Source organism: Nerophis lumbriciformis, linkage group LG23 (genome assembly GCF_033978685.3).
Source record: "Nerophis lumbriciformis linkage group LG23, RoL_Nlum_v2.1, whole genome shotgun sequence".
Classification (NCBI taxonomy): Eukaryota; Metazoa; Chordata; class Actinopteri; order Syngnathiformes; family Syngnathidae; genus Nerophis; species Nerophis lumbriciformis.
This window is the reverse complement of record NC_084570.2, coordinates 40,004,355-40,027,610: the sequence shown is the minus strand read 5'-3', so window position 1 is coordinate 40,027,610 and position 23,256 is coordinate 40,004,355. Positions and strand designations below refer to the sequence as shown.

General features: G+C 44.1%; 2 protein-coding genes across 3 annotated transcripts in view; both read right to left on the bottom strand.

The window, feature by feature from the left end:
• LOC133622687 (voltage-dependent L-type calcium channel subunit alpha-1D-like) overlaps positions 1–6,748 on the bottom strand; it is a 195,977-nt gene extending 189,229 nt beyond the window's left edge. The window contains exons 1-2 of one of the 2 annotated variants that reach the window (XM_072915911.1): positions 6,698–6,748; positions 566–705 (exon numbers count right to left, since the gene is read on the bottom strand). In XM_072915911.1, the coding sequence (XP_072772012.1) occupies positions 566–705; positions 6,698–6,742 (185 nt within the window). In that variant the 5' untranslated portion in view covers positions 6,743–6,748. The remainder of the gene's footprint in view (positions 1–565; positions 706–6,697) is intronic. The other variant, XM_072915910.1, reaches the window with a different exon arrangement.
• Positions 6,749–6,750: 2 nt separating this feature from the next.
• Positions 6,751–22,641, bottom strand: LOC140679766 (voltage-dependent L-type calcium channel subunit alpha-1D-like). Its single transcript, XM_072915847.1, has 3 exons — positions 22,530–22,641; positions 8,004–8,424; positions 6,751–6,886 (listed from the first exon to the last, which is right to left on the bottom strand). The coding sequence occupies exons 1-3, from the start codon at positions 22,561–22,563 to the stop codon at positions 6,751–6,753; spliced, it is 591 nt and encodes a 196-aa protein (XP_072771948.1). The 5' UTR covers positions 22,564–22,641.
• Between the last annotated feature and the right edge of the window lie 615 nt (positions 22,642–23,256).

The following is a 23,256-nucleotide window of genomic DNA, read 5'->3' as shown; positions in this document are numbered from 1 at the left end:
TACCGAAAGTACAGGAAGTTACAGGAAGTTAAATAAGTTACAGATGTTACAGGAAGCTACATAAGTTACAGGAAGTTACAAGCAGTTAAAGGAAGTTACAGAGGTGACAGAAGTTACAGGCAGTTACAGAAAGTTACATGGAAATACAGAGGTGACAAAAGTTACAGGCAGTTACAGAAAGTTACATGGAAATACAGCGGTGACAGAAGTTACAGAACTTACAGAAAGTTACAAACGTTATAGAAAGTACAGGAAGTTACAGGCAGTTACATGGAAATACAGAGATGACAAAAGTTACAGGCAGTTACAGAAAGTTACATAGAAATACAGAGGTGACAGAAGTTACAGAACTTACAGAAAGTTATAAAAGTTACAGAAAGTACAGGAAGTTACAGGAAGCTACATAAGTTACAGGAAGTTACAGAGGTGACAGAAGTTACATAGAAATACAGAGGTGACAGAAGTTACAGAACTTACAGAAAGTTATACAAGTTACCGAAAGTACAGGAAGTTACAGAAGTTACAGGCAGTTTCAAGAAGTTACTGTCAGGAGATAAGAACTCACCCCACAATGACGATGACAAAGTCCAACATGTTCCAGCCATTCCTCACGTAGGAGTTCTGGTGCATGACCAGACCATAAGCAACAATCTTCATAAACGCCTCCATGGTGAAAATGATTAGGAAGGCATATTCCACTGTTTCCTGCAAGAAAGTCACAACTACTTTAGATTGTTATCATGAACAAGACTCCCAGGTACATGAACTCCTCCACAATTTTTTTATTTACAGACAGACATAGTTTTGTATGACATTATTGCTTCTTTTGTTAATATCAGAGTGTGTTCTGCAAGAAGGTCATCCCTAGAAGCACACAGTTTATGGACACTTCAAATATACATCATCATATCATATACTAAATACAAGACAATACATTTCAGAATCTACCCAGAAAATACCCATTTACTATTTCATTTTTAAAGAAAAAAGGAATCTTTAAATCCACCAAATCACTCTCAATATCCTATTATTCAAATGGAATTAAAGGTGGCATCTTGAAGGTCATCTCATCACACATACAGAAGTCAAGACCAGAATGATGCGACTAATGTGAATTCCTCAACCATAGGGGTGTGTTCAGGGGCGCCGAAAAGGGGGGGTAAAGGAGACGGATTCTAGGGGCCCATGATGGAGGGGGGCCCAGAGAGGCCCCTAATGATGATGAAATTATAATACAGAAAAAATAATGACACTGTGTTGGGGGCCCTGTAAAGATTCTTTTCATGGGGCCCAAAATCCCTAGCGGCGCCCCTGGGTGTGTTAAAAGTACTAAGCATAACGTCCCAATAAATTCTGCTTAAAAGGCTTTTTAAAAATGTTTAAAGAATTTGATTCTTGGGGCAAGATCTCTTCCCCAACCCGGAGATGGCACTCATCCCAGTCGTTTCACACTCAGCTGTGAACTGATCCAGTGAGAGCTGAAGATCCTGGCCAGATGAGGCCATCAGGACCACATCATCTGCAAAAAGCAGACCTAATCCTGCAGCCACCAAACCGGATCCCCTCAACACCCTGACTGGGCCTAGAAGTTCTGTCCATAAAAGGTAAGAACAGAATCAGTGAATCAGAGTCCAACCCTCACAGGAAACTGGTCCCACTTACTGCCGGCAACGCGGACCAAAATGTGACACCAATCATACAGTCTGATACTCCATACTCTCTGAGCACTCCCCACAGGACTTCCCGAGTGACAGGGTCCAATGCCTTCTCCAAGTCCACAAAGCACATGTAGACTGGTTGGGCAAACTCCCATGCACCCTCAAGGACCCTGCTCAGAGTATAGAGCTGGTCCACAGTTCCACCACTTTTAAATGTTGTGTTTACCAGTCCTTCAAGGCATTGCACCAAAAACACATGTAACACAACACAACACAACACAACACAATCCTGTCAGCTTTTAAATGTTGTGTTTACCAGTCCTACAACACATTGCACTAAACACACATGTAACACAACACAACACAATCCTGTCAGCTTTTAAATGTTGTCTTTACCGGTCCTACAACACATTGCACTAAACACACATGTAACACAACACAACACAACACAACACAATCTTGTCAGCGTTTAAATGTTGCCGTGTGAGGAGACCAGGGCTTTTGTGGAATGGAGGTGATTAGAAGATGGCAGGCAGGTGAGTGGGATGATCAGTGCCAGGTGTGCCAGACTGGGAAGCCAGGAACCCAAACTCCACCCACACATAACCACACCCAGACAGACAACACATTGACACACAAGACACTGCAGGGACTGTGACATGGCCTCCCCCTCAAGGAACGCCCCCAGGCAATCCACCAGGCTTGTCACATGCTCTCACTTCTACGCTCTCTACCTTCCAGTAGTCCAAGGAGGCCAGCACAGCCTTCCTGAGCCGAAAGGAGAGCTTCAGCTCAGGACCTGTGCTGATCCACCCTGAATCGGACAGTCCGTTCACGGTGGGGGTGGATGCCTCCGATTCTGGTATTGGGGCAGTGCTCTCCCAGCGCTCCAGGCAGGATCATTTGTTGCACCCATGTGCTTTTTTTTATCCAGGCGCCTCTCACCGGCAGAACAAAATTAGGATGCGGGGAACAGAGAACGGTTGGCCATTCACGAGGCTCTGATGGAGTGGAGGCACTGGCTGTAAGGGGGCAAACACCCATTCTTAGTTTGGATGGATCACCGTAACCTCATCCATATCCATTCAGCTAAGGGGCTGCATAACTGCCAAGCGTGCTGGACGCAATTTTGCAGTCGCTTTAACTACACACTCTCATTCAGACCAGGCTCCCACAACACGAAGGCTGTTGCCCTCCCCGACCATTTACGGAGGAACCCACCAGCATACCTACGGCGGAGCCCATCCTTCCTCCTGCTTGAATAGCGGGCATGGTGACGTGGGACATTGAAAAACTGGTCAGGACGGCTTTACGCTCTGACCCAGGCCCGCACGGCGGACCGTCTGACAGACTGTTTGACGGGAACTTCGACCCAAGGTATTGAACTAGGCTCATTCCAATATCTTCACCTGCCATCCCGGAGTCCATCGATCACTATCATTCATCCGACTGCGTTTCTGGTGGCCGTCCATGGAATCTCATACTCGTGAGTTTGTCACCGCTTGCACCACCTGTTCCTGCAACAAGGCTGCCCATAGCCCCCCGGCGGGCTTGTTGTCCCCTTTACCTATCCCCAGCGAACCTTGATCTCACATCGCTTTAGACTTGGTGACCGGATTTCCCAACTCCCAATGTAAAGACACTATCCTAATTATCGTTGACAGGTTCTCCAAGGTCGCACACATAATTCCCCTTCCCAAACTCCCCTCCGCTGCTGAAACCGCGGACCTACTCATCCAACATGTTGTCAGGCTTCATGGGATCCCTCTGGACAATTAATTTCCCGTATCTGGCAGACTTTTTGTAAGGGAATTGGGGCCACGGTCAGTCTCTCTTCGGGTTATCATTCACAAAGCAATAGACAAGTAGAGAGGGCCAATCAGTGCGTGGAGATCATGCTGCACTGCATTGCTGCTCGCAAGCCCACATCATGGAACAAATACTTACCCTGGGTGAAGTATGCATACAACTCCATGGCCAGTTCTGCCACTGGTATGTCTCCTTTTGAGTGCTCCTTGCGCTATCAACCCCCTATGTTTCCCCAGCAGGAGGTCAAAGCGGCGGTGCCTGACACCCAAGCACACTTTAAATGCTGCCACAGCGTTTGGAAGACAGCCCGCGCTGCCCTGGTGAGGGCTTCTGAGAAGATGTGCCGCAGCACCAACCGGCGTCGCATCCCGGCATCGTCCTATCAGCCCGGGCAGCAGGTGACGCTGCGTGCCAAATACCTCCACGGTCCACCTACCAGTTTCCTCCCAGAAATTGGCACCACGCTACGCGGGACCCTTTTCGGTGGAATCTATCATCAACCCTGCTTCCGTACGTCTTTCTCTGCCACAATCTATGAAAAGACATCCTGTTTTTCACATCTCTCAACTAAAGCCTGTGGTGGTCCCTGCTCCTCCCCCTCCTAGGGTCCTCGAGAGTAGTGACCCGGTCTGGACTGTTAAAGAGATTCTCAGGGTTCGTCGACAGGGTAGGGGATTAGTTTATTTGGTCGACTGGGAGGATTATGGACCTTGGGACCGATCCTGGGTTCCGGCCCCCTACCTCGCTGACCCCTCTCTACTGGAGACCTTCTACAGGGCTCACTCGGATGCACCCCGACGCTCGTCAGGAGCCTCGCATAAGGAAAGGGTACTGTTACAGCTCAAGCTCCTGCCGCTACACATTCCTCTGTGCGCTCCTCTGAGCGCGCATCTAGGTACGCCCACGGCCGTTTCGCGGGTGCACTCAATCTGAAATTCACACACCGGACGCTGAGGAGGACTCCACTTCTTAAGCCAGCGCGTTCTGCGTTCCAGTGCCAGAACGTAGCGATGTGTTCCCGTACAGTAAGCCAACACGTTTCTAGCTCTTTTTCCATGTGCATTCGCTCTCTCTGTGTTTTCCCTCCTCTGTGCTCATCGCGTCATGTCCTGTGTCGTCATCCCGCAGCTTCCCTCTGTTGTCGGCTTCGAGTTGTGTGTCTCGTCTCCCTGGATTTTCCCTGGACTTCTTGTTGCCTTCCCGGATCTCGACCTCTCGCCTGCCCACGGACCTCCGAGCCTGCCTTTCCCTCTCTGGACTTCCGCATCTCTCACAACACACATCTTCAACACTTACCGGTAACACTCACCAGTTAATGGCATCACATTAGGTATTTGGATTAGATACACACGTCATATCCTGGTGTTTCATATCTCCTTCCTCACTGTACTGTAACACTCGCAGCTTTTTATGACGTCTTGAAGGTAAAAAAAACCCAACAATATTTCTGCCACCAGGTGAGTCCACGTGTACACGCCCAGAAGCAGGCTTCGCTGCATATCTTAAAACACCCTGAGAGGGACAATCGGTAGAAAATGGATGGATGGATGAAAGTTATTTCAATGAAAGGACCTCCTCTACTAAAATATGCTTCAAACAAGATTTTCATATTTGAGCAGACTATTTCTTCTCAGGAACAAGGATCGCTACCTTTTTGGCACCGATTAACGTCAAATCCAAGGGTGCCATGTTTGGGTACTTGGGGTGCGCGTGACATCACACCTGGTTGCTGACTCTTTGGTCACTCCAGCAGCACCGAGAGCAAACTCAGTCAAACTCATTCCCCAATGGCAACAAAGAAAAAGTAAGTTAAGTTAGGTTCCAAAGTGTGCTAGCTTGATGCTAATATTCACCTAAGATGCAGGTTACAGCTGGCGTGTAACAAGTACAATACTTACAGTACTAATACTTTTCAGACTAGACTGACTAGCCAACACACCATAAACGATTCACTCCCGCCATCATTGGTGACTGGAAATGATTCTCAGAAATATGATCATCAAACAGGACAAAATCAGTGATGATTTATTGACCTTGCAATAAAAAAATGAGATTTTATTATCAAAAACAATGAATATTTATTAAAAGTACCAACAATTGGTACTATTGAGTACCGGTATCGCTTCAAATGTGAACGATACCGTCTCTACTCATGATCCATTTGTTTGTTTTTGAATGTCGTAACACACTAATCAGGAATAATTCTTAATACCGCATCAATCTGATCCTCCCATTTGACTTTGTAAAAGGCAGGCTTCGCTACACAATTGTTTTATTAAACCAATAAAATGTTATGTAATCACACTTGGAATGTCCTTCCTCGTGGACATGGTAACATCTCCTACTTGTTTATGCAAATGACACACACAGCTCATTGACCTTCACGCTCGAGAAGGGGTGGTATTATTAAGTAAAGATCAAAGATGGTACTACTAAGTAAAGATGAGAAATGATCCTAATAAGTAAAGATAAGAGATGGTATTACTAAATGAGAGCGAGAACTACTAAATAAAAATGAGATGTGTCAAGTACTAAGTCAAGATGAGAGATGGTAGTACTAAGTCAAGATGAGAGAGGGTGGTACTAAGTCAAGATGAAAAAGGGTGGTACTAAGTCAAGATGAGAAAGGGTGGTACTAAGTCAAGGTGAGAGAGGATAGTACTAAGTCAAGGTGAGAGAGGGTAGTACTAAGTCAAGGTGAGAAAAGGTAGTACTAAGTCAAGGTGAGAGAGGGTGGCACTAAGTCAAGGTGAGAGAGGGTGGCACTAAGTCAAGGTGAGAGAGGGTGGCACTAAGTCAAGATAGGAGAGGGTGGTACTAAGTCAAGATGGGAGAGGGTAGTACTAAGTCAATGTGAGAGAGGGTAGTACTATGTCAATGTGAGAGAGGGTAGTACTAAGTCAAGGTGAGAGAGGGTAGTACTAAGTCAATGTGAGAGAGGGTTGTACTAAGTCAAGGTGAGAGAGGGTAGTACTAAGTGAAGATGAGAGGGTGGTACTAAGTGAAGATGAGAGAGGGTGGTACTAAGTGAAGATGAGAGAGGGTAATACTAAGTGATGATAAGAGAGTGTGGTACTAAGTGCAAATGAGAGAGGGTGGTACTAAGTGAAGATGAGAGCGGGTGGTACTAAGTGAAGATGAGAGCAGGTGGTACTAAGTCAAGATGAGAGAGGGTGGTACTAAGTCAAGATGAGAGAGGGTGGTACTAAGTCAAGATGAGGTGTACTGACCAGGTGCAGGTTGGTGTAGTTAGAGTCATCAGCAGGAAAGGGCATGTAGACAGCTAAGTAGTACTAAGTGAAGATGTACTGACCAGGTGCAGGTTGGTGTAGTTAGAGTCATCAGCAGGAAAGGGCATGTAGACAGCTAAGGCCACACAGTTGGCAAAGATGCACAGAAGAATGAAGACATCAAAAGGTCTGAATGGAAACTCTTAAGGAAGATTTCATCATAACTATATATGTGATCATCATTCATAAATGATATTTGAATAATCATCATAAATATGTATGTGATCATCATTCATAAATGATATTTGACTAAGTATCACAACTATGTATGTGATCATCATTCATAAATGATATTTGACTAATCATCACAACTATGTATGTGATCATCATTCATAAATGATATTTGACTAATCATCATAACTATGTATGTGATCATCATTCATAAATGATATTTGACTAATGATCATAACTATGTATGCAATCATCATTCATAAATGATATTTGACTAATCATCATAACTATATCTGTGATCATCATTCATAAATGATATTTGACTAATCATCATAACTATGTGTGCGATCATCATTCATAAATGATATTTGACTAATCATCATAACTATATCTGTGATCATCATTCATAAATGATATTTGACTAATCATCATAACTATGTGTGTGATCATCATTCATAAATGATATTTGACTAATCATAACTATGTATGTGATCATCATTCATAAATTATATTTGACTAATCATCATAACTATGTATGTGACACTCTGAGAACAGTATACTCTTACTTCCTGTGTGCGTTATTAAAGTACTTTTACTGCATTCATTCATTCATTTGCAATACTTAAAGTACTTTTACTGCATTCACTCATTATTTTGCTATATTTAAAGTACTTTTACTGCATTCACTCATTCATTTGCAAATATTTAAAGTACTTTTACTGTATGCATTCATTAATTTGCAATACTTACAGTTGTTTTACTGCATTCACTCATTCTTTTGCTATATTTAAAGTATTTTTACTGCATTCACTCATTCATTTGCAAATATTTAAAGTATGTTCACTTAATTTACTCATTCTTTGGAACATTCAAAGTAGTTTTACTGCATTCACTTATTCTTTTGCAATACTTAAAGTACTTTTGCTACATTCACTCATTCATTTGCAATACTTCAAGAAAACAAATAATGAAGAAGTGGGAGGGACTGCTGCAAGTGGAGGGGGCGTGGTTTGACCTGGGCGTTGCTGTGAAGTGAGTGTAATTGTGTAATGTAACTGTGGTGATGAAAGGATACTTCCACTCCACCAGGCTGATGCAGGCCCTGCGTAGAGGGTTGTCCAGGCTGAGACAGAACAAGGCTCTGGGTGGTCGACTGGTGGTGGAGCCGCCCTGCTTCTTGCTCTTGGCGTATTGTTGACGCTTCCTGTGCGCCAGCGAGCCCGTGCACGCCGAGACTTGCGGACTCATGTCAGGCTTGGTGGCATCGCCCTTGGCCTGGCGGGCGGCGTTGATGGCAGCGTGCCAGGCCAGGACGGGGCTGACGCCGGTACCGGGGACGGAGGAGGCGGGGCCGCAGGACGAGCCCACAGGCTTGCCGGCACTAGCGGGGGCGTGAGCGGTCCCGGCCGGGCCCAGCTGCTGCACGTGACCTTGGGACCACAGAGCCGAGGGGTCGGCACAGGAAGTACGTCTTTTGTTGTCGCCATATTGGGCCCCTGTTGGTGGACAAACGAGCCAATCAGCAAAGACTTTGAACCGCAGACCCACGCATTGACCAAGTACTTTTACTACATTTGAACCTCATTCATTCATACATACATACATACATACATACATACATACATACACACACACACATACATAGATATATACATACATATATATATATATATATATATATATATATATATATATATATATATATATATATATATATATATATATATATATATATATATATATATATACATACATACATATAATTTGAATATTGTGATAAAGTCCTTTATTTTCTGTAATGTAACTAAAAACATGAAAATGTCATACTTTCTGGATTCATTACACATCAACTGAAATACTGCAAGCCTTTTATTATTTTAATATTGCTGATTATGGCATACAGCTTAAGAAAACTCAAAAATCCTATCTCAAAAAATTTGAATATTTCCTCAGACCAAGTAAAAAAAAAAGATTTATAACAGCAAAACAAAATCAAACATTTGAAAATGTCAATTAATGCACTCAATACTTGGTTGGGAATCCTTTTGCACGGATTACTGCATCAATGCGGCGTGGCATGGAGGCAATCAGCCTGTGGCATTGCTGAGGTGTTATGGGTGCCCAGGATGCTTCAATAGCGGCCTTTCGCTCATTTGCATTATTGGGTCTGGTGTCTTTCAGCTTCTTCTTCACAATTGTCTATGGGGTTCAGGTCAGGGGAGTTGGCAGGCCAATCAAGGGCAGTAATGCCATGGTCAGTACACCAGTTACTGGTGGTTTTGGCACTGTGTGCAGGTGCCAGATCATGCTGGAAAATGAAATCATCATCTCCATAGAGCTTTTCAACAGATGGAAGCATGTAGTGCTCTAAAATCTCTTAGTACACAGCTGCATTGACCCTGGACTTGATGAAACACAGTGGACCAACACCAGCAGCTGACATGGCTCCCCAAACCATTGCTGACTGTGGGAACTTCACACTAGATTTCAAGCAACTTGGATTTTGCTCCTCTCCAGCCTTCTTCCAGACTCTAGCACCTTGACTTCCAAATGAAATACAAAACTTGCTTCCGTCTGAAAACAGGACTCTGGACCACTCTGCAACTGTCCAGTGCTTCTTTTCCATAGCCCAAGTCAGACGCTTCTTCCGTTGTCTTGAGTTCAGGAGTGGCTTGACCATGGGAATACGGCTATTGTAGCCCATTTCCCGGACACGTCTGTGAACAGTGGCTTTTGATACCTAGACTCCAGCTTCAGTCCACTGTCTTTGAAGCTCCCCCAACTTCTGGAAGCAGCTCTTCTTCACAATGCTGTTAAGGCTACGGTCCTCTCTCTTGATTGTGCAGCGTTTCCTGCCACATTTCCTCCTTCCAACAGACTTTTTGTTAATGTGCTTTGAAACTGCACTCTGTGAACAGCCTGCTCTTTTAGAAATTTATTTTTGTGTCTTACCCTCCTGATGAAGGGTGTCAATGATGGTTCTCTGGACAGCAGTCAGGTCAGCAGTCTTCCCCATACTTGTGATTTAGTTTACTGAACCAAGCTGAGTGTTTTTAAAGGGTCAGGGAAACCCTTGCAGGTGTTTCGAGTTAATTAGACGATTCAAGTGATTAGTTAAATAGCCTGCTAGTATACTTTTTCATGATATTCTAATATTTTAGATAGGATTTTTGAGTTTTCTTAAGCTGTATGCCATAATCATCAATATTAAAAAAAACAAAAGGCTTGCAAAATGTCAGTTGATGTGTAATGAATCCAGACTGTATGACATTTTCATGTTTTTAGTTGCATTACAGAAAATAAAGGACTTTATCATAATATTCTAATTTTCTGAGACAGTCTGTATATACACACACACACACACACACACACACACACACATACACATACAGTCAGGGACGTGCACATGATTATAGAGGGGCAGGGGCTCAAAGTCAGAAAAGGGCAGGACATTTTTTTTTGGTCCTTTACACAATATGGAAATTAATGTAAAATTTAATTTGCTAATAGGAAGCTAACTATTTAGCTGTGTGTCCTTTGTAGGTAAAAGTGATTGCCATTTCTTTTGTGTCAACAAATTATTGTCATAATGAGTTAATTCACATTATCATAGGCTTGGAAGACATGAAAAGCAACAAAACACTGGTTTATTATTAGGCTGTTTATTGTTAAAGATAAGCACTTTAATATTGAACGTTGAACAGTGCAACATCTCAGGTGTGACACTTTCTGAGGTCTGTGGTCTTTCTTGAATTCTGGTGCAGTACTTGGTTTTAGCCATGCATTAAGAGGTCTGCTACCCTTAGCTGCTTCCTGGCGCTCCTTCTCCTTCCTTTTCTGTATCCTTTCTTTTTTTTGGCATTGTGCTGCAGGCATAATCAACATGAATCAAGTTTAAATACAGATGGTAATATTCCTAACAGATAACCTACATCTTATATCCCCAGAATGCTGAAATTATTATTATTAATAATAATGATAATTATTAATATCATTATCATTATTATTATTATTATTATTATTATTATTATCATTATTATTATTATTATTATTTTGTTAACCCACACAGTAATAGCAAAGTCACAATAAACTTTATATCTAAACCTCTAGCAGGGGTGCTCATTACGTCGATCGCGAGCTACCGGTCGGTCTCGGAGGGTGTGTCAGTCGATCACCAGCCAGCCATTAAAAAAATAGTCCTAAAAATGAGCGATCATAAATCTTCACTATGACGTCACTTTCGTCGCTTGATTGACATTCACGGCACCCGAGGGTCTTCTGAGATGACGCTGGCTGCTGCCAGCTCATTAAAATTACCGACTGGAAGGCGAGAAACACTTTATTTCAACAGACTCTGGCGCGTACCTGTCGTCAAAACTCCAAAGACCGACTGCACAGTTGCACAATAAAAGCGCTACTTCCTCCTGCCTGCGCTACCAAAATAAGAGTCTCAGAAAGCTGGCGTGCACAAGCTAGCAAGCTACGGAGTTTGCCGACAATGTATTTCTTGTAAAGTGTATACAAAGGAGTACGGAAGCTGGATAAATAAAATGCCAAAAACTAACCACTTTCATGTGGTATTGGACAGAAAGGAGGACTTTTTTTCTCCTCCATTCGAAAATGCGGACCTTATTAGCACTACTGTCTGATTCCAATCAATGCAAGTCATCACAATCAGGTAATACACTAACTTATATTCTTGTCTTCATGAAAGAAAGGAATCTATATGTGTTAAACATGCTTGTATTATCTCTAAACACTTTTAACTTATTAACAATATTAACTATATGTGTTAAACATGCTTGTTTTATCTTTAAACACCTTTAACTTATTACCAATATTAACTATAAGTGTTAAACATGCTTGTATTATCTTTAAACACCTTTAACTTGTTAACAATATTAACTATATGTGTTAAACATGCTTGTATTATCTTTAAACACCTTTAACTTGTTAACAATATTAACTATGTGTTAAACATTCTTGTATTATCATTAAACACCTTTAATTTATTAACAATATTAACTATATGTGTTAAACATGCTTGCATTATCACTAAACATCTTTAACTTGTTAACAATATTAACTATATGTGTTAAACATGTTTGCATTATCTTTAAACACCTTTAACTTAACAATATTAACTATATGTGTTAAACATGCTTGTATTATCATTAATCACTTTTTAACTTGTTAACAATATTAACTATATGTATTAAACAAACTTGTATTTTCATTAAACACCTTTAATTTATAAACAATATTAACTATATGTGTTAAACATGCTTGTATTATCTTTAAACACCTTTAACTTGTTAACAATATTAACTATGTGTTAAACATTCTTGTATTATCATTAAACACCTTTAATTTATTAACAATATTAACTATATGTGTTAAACATGCTTGCATTATCACTAAACATCTTTAACTTGTTAACAATATTAACTATATGTGTTAAACATGTTTGCATTATCTTTAAACACCTTTAACTTAACAATATTAACTATATGTGTTAAACATGCTTGTATTATCATTAATCACTTTTTAACTTGTTAACAATATTAACTATATGTATTAAACAAACTTGTATTTTCATTAAACACCTTTAATTTATAAACAATATTAACTATATGTGTTAAACATGCTTGTATTATCATTAAACACCTTTAACTTGTTAACAAAAACATATGTTTCATAAATAAGTAAATATAAATTATATATATGAATGAGGTAGATCCCCACGACTTGATCAATTGAAAAGTAGCTCGCCTGCAGAAAAAGTGTGAGCACCCCTGCTCTACTGTGAGAGAAATGTGATCCGCCGTAAAGACAGTGCATTTTATTTTGAAAATCAACCCGGTGTTTTATTTTGTATTTTGTACACTACTTCCTGTCCCGCACGATCCGCTCTGCTCTGTGCGGAATTGATGCGCCGTGCTCCGACGTCTGGCAAAAACAGAAGCTGACTCATTGAATAATAGAATAATACAGCGTTTTTCTAAAAATATTACCCATATTAGATGCTGAATAAGTGGACGGCGACTAGACCATAACTCACAGGTTCAAGTTGCTCCACTGTCACGTCTCCTCTCTCCTCTCACTTACTCACTCACTCGCCCTCTCTCTCTCTCTCTCTGGCGGAAGTGGCAGGCTCAAACAACCCGGTATTACAAGAAAACGTGGAGTTTTTGTACCGCTGTTTTGTGTGTGTGTTTTTTTACATCCCTGACAGGAATTTATTAATGTTTAAAGAAAAAACAAAAAAAAAACACACACACACACACACACACACACACACACAGGCAGAGGGCACTTTTTAAGACGAGGAAAAAAAGGGCAGGGGCTCAAGCACCCATAGGGCCCTATGTGTGCACGTGCCTGCATACAGTGGTGGTCAAAAGTTTACATACACTTGTAAAGAACAATGTCATGGTTGTCTTGAGTTTCCAATTATTTCTACAACTCTTATTTTTTTGTGATAGAGTGATTGGAGCACATACTTGTTGGTCACCAAAAACATTCATGAAGTTTGCTTCTTTTATGAATTTATTATGGGTCTACTCAGGGGCGCCGAAAAGGGGGGGTAAAGGAGACGGATTCTAGGGGCCCATGATGGAGGGGGGCCCTGAGAGGCCCCTAATGATGATGAAATTATAATACAGAAAAAATAATGACACTGTGTTGGGGGCCCTGTAAAGAATCTTTTCATGGGGCCCAAAATCCCTAGCGGCGCCCCTGGGTCTACTGAAAATGTGAGCAAATCTGGTGGGTCAAACGTATACATACAGCAATGTTAATATTTGCTTACATGTCCCTGGGCAAGTTTCACTGCAATAAAGTGCTTTTGGTAGCCATCCACAAGTTTCTGCTTGAATTTTTGACCACTCCTCTTGACAAAATTGGTGCAGTTCAGCTAAATGTGTTGGTTTTCTGACAAAGACATGTTTTTTCAGCATTGTCCACACATTTCAGTCAGGACTTTGGGAAGGCCATTCTAAAACCTCCATTGTAGCCTGATTTAGCCATTCCTTTACCACTTTTGACGTGTGTCTGGGGTCATTGTCCTGTTGGAACACCCAACTGCGCCCAAGACCCAACCTCCGGGCTGATGATTTTAGCTTGTCCTGAAGAATTTGGAGGTGATCCTCCTTTCATTGTCCCATTTACTCTCTGTAAAGCACCAGTTCCATTGGCAGCAAAACAGACCCAGAGCATAATACTACCACCACCATGCTTGGCGGTAGACATGGTGTTCCTGGGATTAAAGGCCTCACCTTTTCTCCTCCAAACAAATTGCTGGGTATTGTGGCCAAACAGCTCCATTTTTGTTTCATCTGACACCACATGGACAAAGATAAGACCTTCTGGAGGAAAGTTCTGTGGTCAGATTTGTTTTTGTGACCAACAAGGATGTGCTCCAATCACTCTACCACCACTGTGTGTGTGTGCATATATATATATATATATATATATACAAACCCCGTTTCCTTATGAGTTGGGAAATTGTGTTAGATGTAAATATAAACGGAATACAATGATTTGCAAATCATTTTCAACCCATATTCAGTTGAATATGCTACAAAGATAACATATTTGATGTTCAAACTGATAAACATTTTTTTTTTGCAAATAATCATTAACTTTAGAATTTGATGCCAGCAACACGTGACAAAGAAGTTAGGAAAGGTGGCAATAAATACTGATAAAGTTGAGGAATATTCATCAAACACTTTTTTGGAACATCCCACAGGTGTGCAGGCTAATTGGGAACAGGTGGGTGCCATGATTGGGTATAAAAACAGCTTCCCAAAAAATGCACAGTCTTTCACAAGAAAGGATGGGGCGAGTTACACCCCTTTGTCCACAACTGCGTGAACAAATAGTCAAACAGTTTAAGAACAACGTTTCTCAAAGTGCAATTGCAAGAAATTTAGGGATTTCAACATCTACGGTCCATAATATCATCAAAAGGTTCAGAGAATCTGGAGAAACCACTCCACGTAAGCGGTATGGCCGGAAACCAACATTGAATGACCGTGACCTTCGATCCCTCAGACGGCACTGTATCAAAAACCGACATCAATCTCTAAAGGATATCACCACATGGGCTCAGGAACACTTCAGAAAACCACTGTCACTAAATACAGTTTGTCGCTACATCTGTAAGTGCAAGTTAAAGCTCTACTATGCAAAGCGAAAGCCATTTATCAACATCCAGAAATGCCGCCGGCTTCTCTGGGCCCGAGATCATCTAAGATGGACACATGCAAGTGGAAAAGTGTTATGTGGTCTGACGAGTCCACATTTCAAATTGTTTTTGGAAATATTCGACATCCTGTCATCCGGACCAAAGGGGAAGCAACCATCCAGGCTGTTATCGACGCAAAGTTCAAAAGCCAGCATCTGTGATGGTATGGGGGTGCATTAGTGCCCAAGGCATGGGTAACTTACACATCTGTGAAGGCACCATTAATGCTGAAAGGTACATACAGGTTTTGTTATGTACGTGAGGGTTGGAAGGAGACGACACCACGAAGAGCTTAAGGTTACCAGGTTTATTGTAAACTTTGATGATTGTGTGGGATGTGTATGCTACTTTAAGTGTTGGATGCAGGATTAAGTGTAAAATTAACCATGTAAATAATTCAAGAGGAGGTTGTACATGCGTGATGGATGAATACTTTGTCTGACCAAGAGGGGAGGCACAAAGGAGATCCGGGGACAGGCAGGTGGTCGAGGGCAGGCGGCAAGCAACAATGTCCAAGTCCAAACGAGTGATCGAGGATTGAAGGAGGCAGTCCAAATTTCCGGGTGGAGGTCGAGGTACAGCGCTCGAGCACACAGAACAAGGCGGGCACTGCAAGGAGAACAAGGGACATCAGTCAACAAGACAAAAAGGGGCAAAAGACAAAAAGAAAGGCGAGGACAACGAGAGGGAAGCCAGAGACGTGAATGCTTACTACAAAGAGTTAACGACGTTCCGGCGTAGGTTCCAAGGAGTGACTGATCTTTATGCTGTCATCCTGATTGCTGCCAGGTGCGCTTATAGATGAAAGCCGGCAGCTGCGACGAAGCGTGGGCGTGAAGCGCTCGGCGCGTGCAGGGGCGTGTCCTGGCATGCTGCCAGACAGAGTGTTGGATCTTGCAATGGGAGGATTGTGGGTTCGAGACTGCGCTGTGACAGTAACCCCCTCCTTAGGCGAGGCACCCGACGAGCGTCTGAGGGCCCCCGGGTTGGGGCGGTAGAAGTCCTCCAGAAGAGAGGGGTCGGCAAGGTAGGAGGCCGGCACCCAAGACCTGTCCTCCGGTGCGTATCCCTCCCAGTCGACCAAGTATACCAACCCCCTACCCTGCCGACGGACCCTGAGGATCTTCTTTACCGTCCAAACCGGGTCGCCGTCTTCAAGTAACCTAGGAGGGGGCGGGGTAGGGGTAGAGGGGAATAGAGCGCTCTCCTCCACCGGTTTTATCTGGGACACGTGGACTACCGGATGTCGCTTGACTGAGGGTGGGAGAGCCAATTTTACAGATGCCGGGTTGACTATGGAAATTATGGGATAAGGACCAACAAAACGGGGAGCTAATTTCTTGGATGGTACCTGGAGGCTAAGGTCTTTGGCGAGCAACATGACACGTTGTCCCGGCTGATAGAAAGGGGCAGGGATGCGATGTTTATTTGCACTGCGACACATCCTCTCGGACGCCCTCACCAGGGCCGAACGGGCGACTTTCCACACCCTCTGACATCTCTTGATGTGGGCCCTCGTAGAGGGTACTGCAATCTCGAGCTCCTGTTGTGGAAACATAGGAGGTTGGTAGCCCAAAGAACATTCAAAAGGCGACATACCGGTGGCGGAGCTCTTCATGGCGTTGTAGGAATACTCCACCCACGGGATGAACTTGCTCCAGGACGTGGGCTGATGTTGGGCAACACAGCGAAGCATGGTCTCCAAGCTCTGGTTGGCTCTCTCGGCTTGTCTATTGCTTTGGGGGTGATATCCCGAAGTGAGGCTGACTGAGGCCCCAATCCCTTTGCAGAACGCCCTCCATACCTTGGAGGTAAACTGAGGGCCCCGGTCAGAAACAATGTCCATGGGGATTCCGTGCTGCTTGACGACGTGCAACGTAAGGAGGTCCGCTGTCTCGGAGGAAGAGGGCAGCTTGCGGAGAGGAACGAAGTGGACTGCCTTGGAAAAACGAAGTCAAACGCTATGTGCGACCATGGACGAGCAGGAATCGGCAGAGGGTGTAGGAGGCCAGCCGGAGGTCGGTGCGACGGTTTGCTGCGAACACAAGCAGTACAAGCAGCGATAAATTCCCGTGTGTCGGTGGCCATGGATGGCCACCAAAAACGTCTTCGGATGAAGGACAGGGTTTGTTGGAACCCCGGATGGCAAGAGAAAAGACTGGAATGTGACCAATCCAGGACCCGGGGCCGAAGTTCGCGGTGGACAAACAGCTTGCCTGGTGGTCCGCCCCCAGGACCTGGACGAGCCTGAAGAGCCTTTTTCACCTGGTCCTCCACTCTCCAGGATACCATTCCCACAATATGGGTTGATGGCAGAATGGTTGCGGGGGTAGTAGGGCAAGTGTTCTCCGCTATGTGCACTCTAGATAGTGCGTCCGCCTTCTGGTTCTTGGATCCCGGTCTGTAAGACAGTATGTAGTTGAACCGGGAAAAAAACTGTTGCCATCTCGCCTGACGGTTGTTGATCCTTCGGGCTGAACGGATGGCGAGAAGGTTGCTATGGTCCGTCAGAATTTGGAACTGGTGCTTTGCCCCCTCCAACCAGTGTCTCCACTCCACTAACGCCTTGTGGACAGCCAACAGCTCTCTGTTCCCAGCATCATAGTTAAGTTCTGCCGGAGAGAGTCGCCTGGAAAAAAATGCACATGGGTGAAGCAGGTTATCAATTTTAGACTGCTGGGAAAGTATGGCCCCTATCCCCGAATCAGAGGCGTCCACCTCTACCAAAAATGGACAGTCCCAGTCAGGATGGATGAGAACAGGTGCGGAGACAAAGCTGATCTTGAGCCCACTGAAAGCACGGTCAGCCTCGGGTGACCACAAAAAATGTACCTTTGACGAGGTGAGAGCATTGAGGGGTGCAGCGATGCGGCTGAAATTACGGATGAATCGCCTGTAAAATCCAGCGAAGCCCAAGAATCTCCTGAGTTCCGTTCTGGAAGCGGGTTGTGGCCAGGCTACCACTGCCTTGACCTTCCCGGGGTCAGCCCTGATGTGACCCCTCTCAACGATGAATCCAAGGAAGTCCACCGATGAGGCGTGAAAACAGCACTTCTCCGCCTTGACAAAGAGTCGGTTTTCCAGAAGTCGCTGAAGAACCAGACGAACATGCTGCTAATGTTCCTGCAGGTTGCGAGAAAAAATAAGGATGTCATCCAAATAAACCACAACAAACTGGTCCAGCATGTCACGAAGGATGTCGTTGACCAGTGTCTGGAAAACTGCGGGAGCATTAGTGAGACCCAAAGGCATGACCTTGTACTAATAGTGGCCGAGGTGAGTATTGAACGCCGTCTTCCATTCGTCACCCTTCTTGATCCGGACCAGGTGGTATGCATTGCGAAGGTCGAGCTTAGTGAAGATGGTGGCTGGTGCCAGGGGTTCAAAAGATGCGTTCAGAAAGGGCAGTGGGTACTTATTCTTGATAGTTATGTTGTTGAGGTGCCGGTAGTCAATGCGAGGTCGCAAGGACCCGTCCTTCTTGGTCACGAAGAAAAACCCTGCCGCCACAGGGGCTTTGGACGAGGTAATGATTCCGGAAGCCAGTGATTCAGCGATGTAATTCTTCATGGTCTCTCTTTCAGGAAGGGACAAGTTGTAAAGACAGCTGGAAGGTAGGGGAGCCCCGGGAAGTAGCTCGATAGCACAGTCGTAAGGTCTATGCGGCGGAAGGGATTGAGCACGGTCCTTACTGAAAACCTCAGCGAGGTCATGATAGCACTCTGGGATGGTAGTGAGGTCGACCGGGGTTTTGTGGTTCTGAATGGTCCTGCTGGGGGCCGAGGCTGCCTTCAAGCAGTTAGCGTGGCAGCGGGTGCTCCATGCCAAGATCTCTCCGGAGGTCCAAGAGATGTGCGGGTCGTGCTGCTTCAGCCATGCTCTTCCTAATACCACCGGAGCGACGGGAGCCTCCAGCACCCAGAAACGGATGGTCTCTGAATGGTTCCCGGATAAAGTGAGTAGCAGGGACTCCGTGCGGTACCTGATGGGACCCAATGGGCGTCCGTCCAGAGCTTGGGCTGGAAGGTCCTTGTCCAAGGATACTAAGGGAATCCCGTTCTGTTGGGCGAACCCGTAGTCCATCAGGCTATCGTCCGCCCCAAAGTCCAGAAAAGCCTGAACTTCCACCCTCCTGTTGTTCCACGTAAAGGAGACGGAAAACAGGATGCCAGAGTTCCCTTGTTCCTGGGGAAGTGTCGAATGACTCACCAGGATCCCCCTTGCTGGTGAGCCTAGTCTTTTGGTTGGGACGGACAGTAGCGGACCATGTGTCCCGCACCCCCGCAGTAGAGGCAAAGGCGCTGCCTCAACCTTCTCTCCCTCTCCCCCGCACCCAAACGGGTTCTTCCCACTTGCACGGGTTCATGTGCTGCCACCGCAACTGGTAATGGGGCAGGTTGTCCTCCGGAAGATTGGAGGGCAGGAAGAGCTAGCATAGCCGGGGATCTCCTAGCACCACTACGGGCTCTCTCGGTTGCACGCTCAACAAGTCTCTGGTCGTACTGGAGTGCTAAGTCGATGAGGGCTCTACAGGAGGTTGGTCTGTCTCTCAGCAGACCGTCCTTGATTTCTTCAGAGAGTCCCTGACGAAAAGCACTCTGTAGAGCCTTGTCGTTCCAGCCGCTGTCTGCAGCAATGGTCCAAAACTCGAGGGTGTAAGCTGCCACTGACCGAGTTCCTTGCTGGATGGTGTGCAGACGTCCTGCGGCATCCCCCCCATCCTTGGGGTGGTCAAATACGGCCAGGAACTCGGACCGGAAGGCTGCGTAGTCTGTGCCAAGGCCCAGTGACTTGTCCAAGGCTGCTGTAGCCCACTTGAGGGCAGGTCCGGCAAGTAGCGAAAAAACAAACGCAATTTTAGCTCCATCAGAAGTGTAGCGTGATGGTTGGTGCAAAAAAATAAATTCACACTGCACCAAAAAGCCTCTACAGAGCTCAAAATCTCCTTCAAAAGGTCTTGGACTCGCAATCTTGGGTTCCCGGGCAAAGGGAAGTGTGGCATGCTGATCCGTTACCTGGTCTTGCACTGGGTTGGGGCCAAGCTGGTCCAGCTTTGTGTACAGTTTGGTAAATGCCTTCTCTAAATTGTCCTCTAAAGCCTCAAAACGAGTCTGGTGCATCTTCAGGACTGAGCACATTACCTCCAAGTCCGGATTCCTGGGGGTCCGAGACTGGGGAGCGAGACTAGGCTTGGGGGTGTCGTCTGATTCCGACATGGTTGGCCGGAACGTACTGTTATGTACGTGAGGGTTGGAAGGAGACGACACCATGAAGAGCTTAAGGTTACCAGGTTTATTGTAACCTTTGATGATTGTGTGGGATGTGTATGCTACTTTAAGTGTTGGATGCAGGATTAAGTGTAAAATTAACCATGTAAATAATTCAAGAGGAGGTTGTACATGCGTGATGGAGGAATACTTCGTCTGACCAAGAGGGGAGGCACAAAGGAGATCCGGGGACAGGCAGGTGGTCGAGGGCAGGCGGCAAGCAACAATGTCCAAGTCCAAACGAGTGATCGAGGATTGAAGGAGGCAGTCCAAATTTCCGGGTGGAGGTCGAGGTACAGCGCTCGAGCACACAGAACAAGGCGGGCACTGCAAGGAGAACAAGGGACATCAGTCAACAAGACAAAAAGGGGCAAAAGACAAAAAGAAAGGCGAGGACAACGAGAGGGAAGCCAGAGACGTGAATGCTTACTACAAAGAGTTAACGACGTTCCGGCGTAGGTTCCAAGGAGTGACTGATCTTTATGCTGTCATCCTGATTGCTGCCAGGTGCGCTGATAGATGAAAGCCGGCAGCTGCGACGAAGCGTGGGCGTGAAGCGCTCGGCGCGTGCGGGGGCGTGTCCTGGCATGCTGCCAGACAGAGTGTTGGATCTTGCAATGGGAGGATTGTGGATTCGAGACTGCGCTGTGACAGGTTTTGGAACAACATATCCTGCCATCTAAGTACCGTCTTTTTCATGGACGCCCCTGCTTATTTCAGCAAGACAATGCCAAGCCACTTTCAGCACGTGTTACAACAGTGTGGCTTCGTAAAAAAAGTGTGCAGGTACTTTCCTGGTCCGTCTGCAGTCCAGACCTGTCTCCCATCAAAAATGTGTGGTGCATTATGAAGCGTAAAATACGACAGCAAAGACCCCGGACTGTTGAACGACTGAAGCTCTACATAAAACAAGAATGGGAAAGAATTCCACTTTCAAAGCTTCAACAATTAGTTTTCTCAGTTCCTAATCGTTTATTGAGTGTTGTTAAAAGAAAAGGTGATGTAACACAGTGGTGAACATGCCCTTTCCCAACAACTTTGGCACGTGTTGCAGCCATGAAATTCCAAGTGAATTATTATTTGCAAAAAAAAAATAAAGTTTATGAGTTTGAACATCAAATATCTTGTCTTTGTAGTGCATTCAATTGAATATGGGTTGAAAAGGATTTGCAAATCATTGTATTCCGTTTATATTTACATCCAACACAATTTCCCAACTCATATGAAAACGGGGTTTGTATATATATATATATATATATATATATATATATATATATATGTCTTTCAATGTGTGTTTTTTTTCATGACTATTTACATTGTAGATTGTCACATCAAAACTATGAATGAACACATGTGGAGTTATGTACTTAACAAAAAAAGGTGAAAACACGTTTTATATTCTAGTTTCTTCAAAATAGCCACCCTTTGCTCTGATTACGGTTTCGCACATGCTTGGCATTCTCTCCATGAGCTTCAAGAGGTAGTCACCTGAAATGGTTTTCACTTTAGGTGTCATAGTTTTGATGTGACAATCTACAATGTAAATAGTCATGAAAATAAAGAAAACACTGTGAATGAGGAGAAGGTGTGTCCAAACTTTTGGCCTCTACTGTATATAAAACCCTCACCTCTGAGGTGTAAGTCTTTATCCACTATTATTGTTAATAATAATAATAATAATAATAACAACAACAACAACAACAACAACAACAGAAAAGACTTGCCCCTTAGGGGTCTTGCTCTGACAATGAAGCGCATGTATGCAATAATAATAATAAATAATAATAATAATAATAATAATGACCCCTGAGGGGTCTTGCTCTGACAATAAAGGGCATGTATGCAATAATAATAATAATAATAATAATAAAAATAATAATGACTTACCCCTGAGGGGTCTTGCTCTGACAATGAAGGGCATGTATGCAATAATAATAATAATAATAATAATAATAAAGACTTACCCCTGAGTGGTCTTGCTCTGACAATGAAGGGCATGTATGCAATAATAATAATAATAATAATAATAAAAATAATAATGATAATAATAATAATAATAATAATAATAATAGTAAAGACTTACCCCTGTGGGGTCTTGCTCTGACAATGAAGGGCATGGTGTCAGCTGCCTTCCCTGCCAGGCGTCATGGTGCTGGGCTGAGTTGTGTTGGCGTGCAGGAAGTGAAGTGGAGGGCTGGAAGGTTCCCAGTGATTGGATTACCTGAGCCTGCATGGAGGCTGTAATCCTTACAGCGTAATCCCTGCTGCTCTGGAAAAAGTGATGCAGCTCCAACAGGCATCATGTGGTGTGTGACACATGGTCGCAGGCCTCGTTAGAATCAATTAGCGGCAGACTGGTTAGCATCAATTAGCGGCAGACTGGTTAGCATCAATTAGCGGCAGACTCGTTAGCATCAATTAGCGGCAGACTGGCAGTGCACTCCTGGCTAGCATGATGTCATATTTGACTAGTCTCTTCATTTATACTGCCGGCCTTTTGTTTTTTCAAGGACAATCGAACCAAATTTGATCTTTTTACATGCAATTCGGACCACATTACCATTTTTTTTTTTTAACTATTATTTTTTACTTGAACAAGTAAACACATATACAATGTACAAACACAAAAAAGCACTTTTATTACCATACGACTTAGTATTTCTTTCCAATATTTTATACCAGCGTAAGAAATTGACGTAACAATATACAGTAAATGAAATGAAAATAATAAATGAACTGGTTTTAATCCCCATTGGAATCTGATTGCAGTCTAAACAGAAATGTGATTTGGCTCGCAGTGTAAACACATG

Bases quoted from the DNA above. Each gene is read 5' to 3' on its own strand.
- LOC140679766 (XM_072915847.1), bottom strand. From the start codon at position 22,563: ATGCCCTTCATTGTCAGAGCAAGACCCCACAGGG. The intron at 8,425-22,529 runs GTAAGTCTTTAC...GTCCACCAACAG, and splicing joins CAGAGCAAGACCCCACAGGG to GGGCCCAATATGGCGACAAC. The intron at 6,887-8,003 runs GTATCCTTTCAT...GTTTCCATTCAG, and splicing joins ATCAGCCTGGTGGAGTGGAA to ACCTTTTGATGTCTTCATTC.